Raw genomic sequence first — 3,242 nt, forward strand, 5'->3', positions numbered from 1 at the left:
GACACTGCAGGCGGCAGCAGTGGCAGCGGCTCGGGCAGCAGCAGAAGCAGCTCACACCAGAGCCGTGCCCCACGTCTGTATTTTTTTCGGTCGTCTATATCCTGAAGACCCGTCTATTAGACGAGTCATCTACAATAGTTCATCTAAAGTCCAGTCGTCTATGCATGTCGTCTATAGTCGATTCATCTATTATAGACGAAGGATAGACGATGGGTAGACGGTGAGAGGAGTTCAATATGCTGGAGAGTGTCTGCTTGGGTTAAACCATGCCGCTGAGCTGATGTCTGTTCTGCATCAATGTTGGCAAGGTTCTGGCAGGCTAACACTGCCTGGCATGTAACGATTATCGCCATACTTACAAAACCCCAGCACATGCTGTGGGGACCAGGCAGTGCCCAGCCTCTCCCACTTCCTTACCACAAAACTGCAGCAGTTTGAGATAATTGGGCAGACTTCAGTGAAGCCCATCCCTCATCGACAAGCCCACAACAAAGGCTCGTCATGGTCCTTTATAACTGCAATGTCTGGCAACTTCCCAGCACAGGCCGGCTGGTTTTGAAAACTCTCACCAGCACAGGCTGTGATGAACAGCCATTCCAACTCCACCACCCTTGCCATGTATGCATGGATGCGTGGTGTAACACCACCCATAACCCGCAAGTCAATGCAAGATCATTAGCTGACAATAAAAGCTGTTGTTTAATATCCTTCTGCTTCCTGCCGAGTTGCACAAATCTGACCACAGCATTGCTGACATCCATTTTGGCGCCACGACATTAGCATATGCAGTTGGATATGCTACGAAATTCTATGATAGCTTATGAGCAACCGCAGAGCTTTTATCATTTTTGTCGGTGGTCTTGAGCAGCTGTGTCGTACTCGCGTCCCCTACGAGGGACGCGAGTACGGCAGATTGAAATTGAAGAAGATTCGTCTATCAGGGAAGGTTGTCAGCATTGCCCATCAGGCCTCGGTTTATCTGCTTAATTTAAAATCATGGATTCCACTTTTATTTTGAACCTTCTCGATGAAAATTGGTCGGCTTTTGAAGAGCAGGCAGTGTTTATCACGAAAAATGGTATTGCTTTTGATGCTGAGCTGGTAGCGGAACTTGTTTATGTAGTGCAGCCACAGCTAGTGAAGCAGTGCCCAGGCCTCGGCGAGACATTCTGCGCATTCCTGGAGGACGTTACAGCAAATCTATTTAGTGTAATTTCCTATAATTAGATAGTGACACAGGTGTCGCAATTACTTCACTGGTTATCACATGTGTTATCGAGTCAACGCTGCCTGGCTGCTGCGTTGCCGGTGGAGACGTCGCCAACAATGATAAATTATTCACAGACAATGAGCCAGTGGTGAATGTGGAGTGCAGGCAGAGTGTTCCTCTTGACGAGCCATCAATGGGCACGTTCGAGATGGGCGTCTCATAGCTTGGCCACCTAGACAAGTATGCAGAGGCAAATAGTGAAAAGCCACCTGAGAAAAGTTTGTCTTCAGAGGTGGAGACCTTCCTCGCGGCGAACCTCTCGGGTGCGTTTATACCAGCATTGGCCAGTGTTACCAGTGTTTACCAGCATTACTCACTGTTTCTAAGCATGCTGTTTTTGGTGCCTAGTTGATAGCAAGCCACAATGCTTACTGCAAGTTGAAATGTGATGCCTGCAGGTTGCAAGCTCCAGGAGTTTTTGCGCCTGTTCAAGCAGTTTCCAGGCGAGGCCTACACCCCATCTGCAGATACTTTGAAGGGTATCTACAATTCTTTGCGGGACTACCACCTTGGGAGCGACTTCGAGCACGTGGACATTGGCCCCAAGCTTGGCCTTCAGGACACAGTGGTCGTCTCTGTAAGGAATGACCCCATGGCTTTGGTAAAGGCCATGTTTGCAAACAAATCTGGCAGGGCTGTCCTCGGTCCGAAGCTGGTAATGGATCAGGATGGCCAGCGGGTTTTTAATGAGATGTGGACGGCGGAGAAGTGGATGGAGGCCAGGTAAACTTAGACTGGGGGTTGACATGCCCACAGGTAAACTTAGACTGGGGGTTGACATGCCCACAGACACATGTCAAACAAATTTGTGTCATGCCTAACGATGCAGTGCACCTGGGCCAAGCTGTCGCCCATTGTCTACCTCATGTTCGAACCAGAATTCTGGTCTGACAAGATGAACTTTGATAAGGCCGGCCGCCAGATTGGTCATCCATTGACAATCTCACTGGGTATGTTATAATTTCAAGGGCTGGTTATCCACAGCAAGGCCCAGTGCACCGTGTGTTTGCTTAGGATGACCGGCTTAAGCATGGTCCCCTGCTGGCTCAACAGGTAACCACCCAGTGGAGTTCCAGAGGACAGAAGAGGGCACCCATGTCATTGCTTTGCTCCCAAGCATTGCACCAAGGGAGGGTAAGCCTTAGTATTCATCTATGGTTATGTGGCTTTCCTTGGGCTTGTTTCCTGGCCCTGTTCCTGGGTGGGTACCCAGTCTGTGCACCACTCACATGCAGGTGAGGGCAAGGATAGCCTGTCCTTCCGGTCCCTGAAGCGCAAGGTCCTCCAGGCCGCACTTGATGTGGCCCTGGCACCCTTCAAGGACGCAAGCAAGGGACATTAGACACCTCAAGTTTGTCTTGAATGACCTGGTGGGGTTGCCCCCAGATGACCTGATTCCTGTTGTGAGTGAGGAGGTGATGGATGAGGTGAGGGCACGGAAGGATTTGCAGCCCTCGGCAGCTCGGGAAGAGCTTACCAGGGTCCTTATGGAAAAGGAAAAGGAGAAGCACTCATGGTTTAAGTAGTACTCAGTACTTGCGATGCTGGGATGGGTGGAGCCTGGAAGCGCATGCCTTGTGTATGCCTAAAGGAGACATGGATTTGGATACTGTGGATATTGATGTCGTTGATGACAACCAAGGTTGAGGTTACATCAGCCAAGGTTGATGACAACCACTGGTTTGCTAGTGTCAATGGCAATGACAAACCTGGACCCGGAACCTGAATAACATGGTGGGTGAAGCCCTGGTGGAAGCTCAGAGAGGAAACGATTTGAGATTGTAACACATGAATAAGGAACGATGCCCGCCATCTACTGCCGTCTAAAAGATAATAGCCTATACCCGACTGTCTATAGACAGTGTCTATATCCGACTTGTCTATAGATAACCGTCTATATCCACTTCGTCTATAGACGTAATCTATAGACGACCTGTCTATAGACGACTGGGTATAGACGGTCGTCTATGGG

At 49.6% G+C, this 3,242-nt stretch overlaps 1 protein-coding gene across 1 annotated transcript; it reads left to right on the top strand.

The window, feature by feature from the left end:
• Positions 1 to 1,658: 1,658 nt before the first annotated feature.
• VOLCADRAFT_108184 (uncharacterized protein) lies at positions 1,659 to 3,068 on the top strand (the record flags this gene model as incomplete). Its single annotated transcript, XM_002958517.1, has 4 exons — positions 1,659 to 1,993; positions 2,100 to 2,220; positions 2,324 to 2,404; positions 2,506 to 3,068. The coding sequence occupies 2 exons, from the start codon at positions 1,659 to 1,661 to the stop codon at positions 2,167 to 2,169; spliced, it is 405 nt and encodes a 134-aa protein (XP_002958563.1). The 3' UTR covers positions 2,170 to 2,220; positions 2,324 to 2,404; positions 2,506 to 3,068.
• Between the last annotated feature and the right edge of the window lie 174 nt (positions 3,069 to 3,242).

The sequence above is a fragment of the Volvox carteri genome, assembly GCF_000143455.1.
Source record: "Volvox carteri f. nagariensis unplaced genomic scaffold VOLCAscaffold_97, whole genome shotgun sequence".
In the NCBI taxonomy this organism is placed as follows: Eukaryota; Viridiplantae; Chlorophyta; class Chlorophyceae; order Chlamydomonadales; family Volvocaceae; genus Volvox; species Volvox carteri.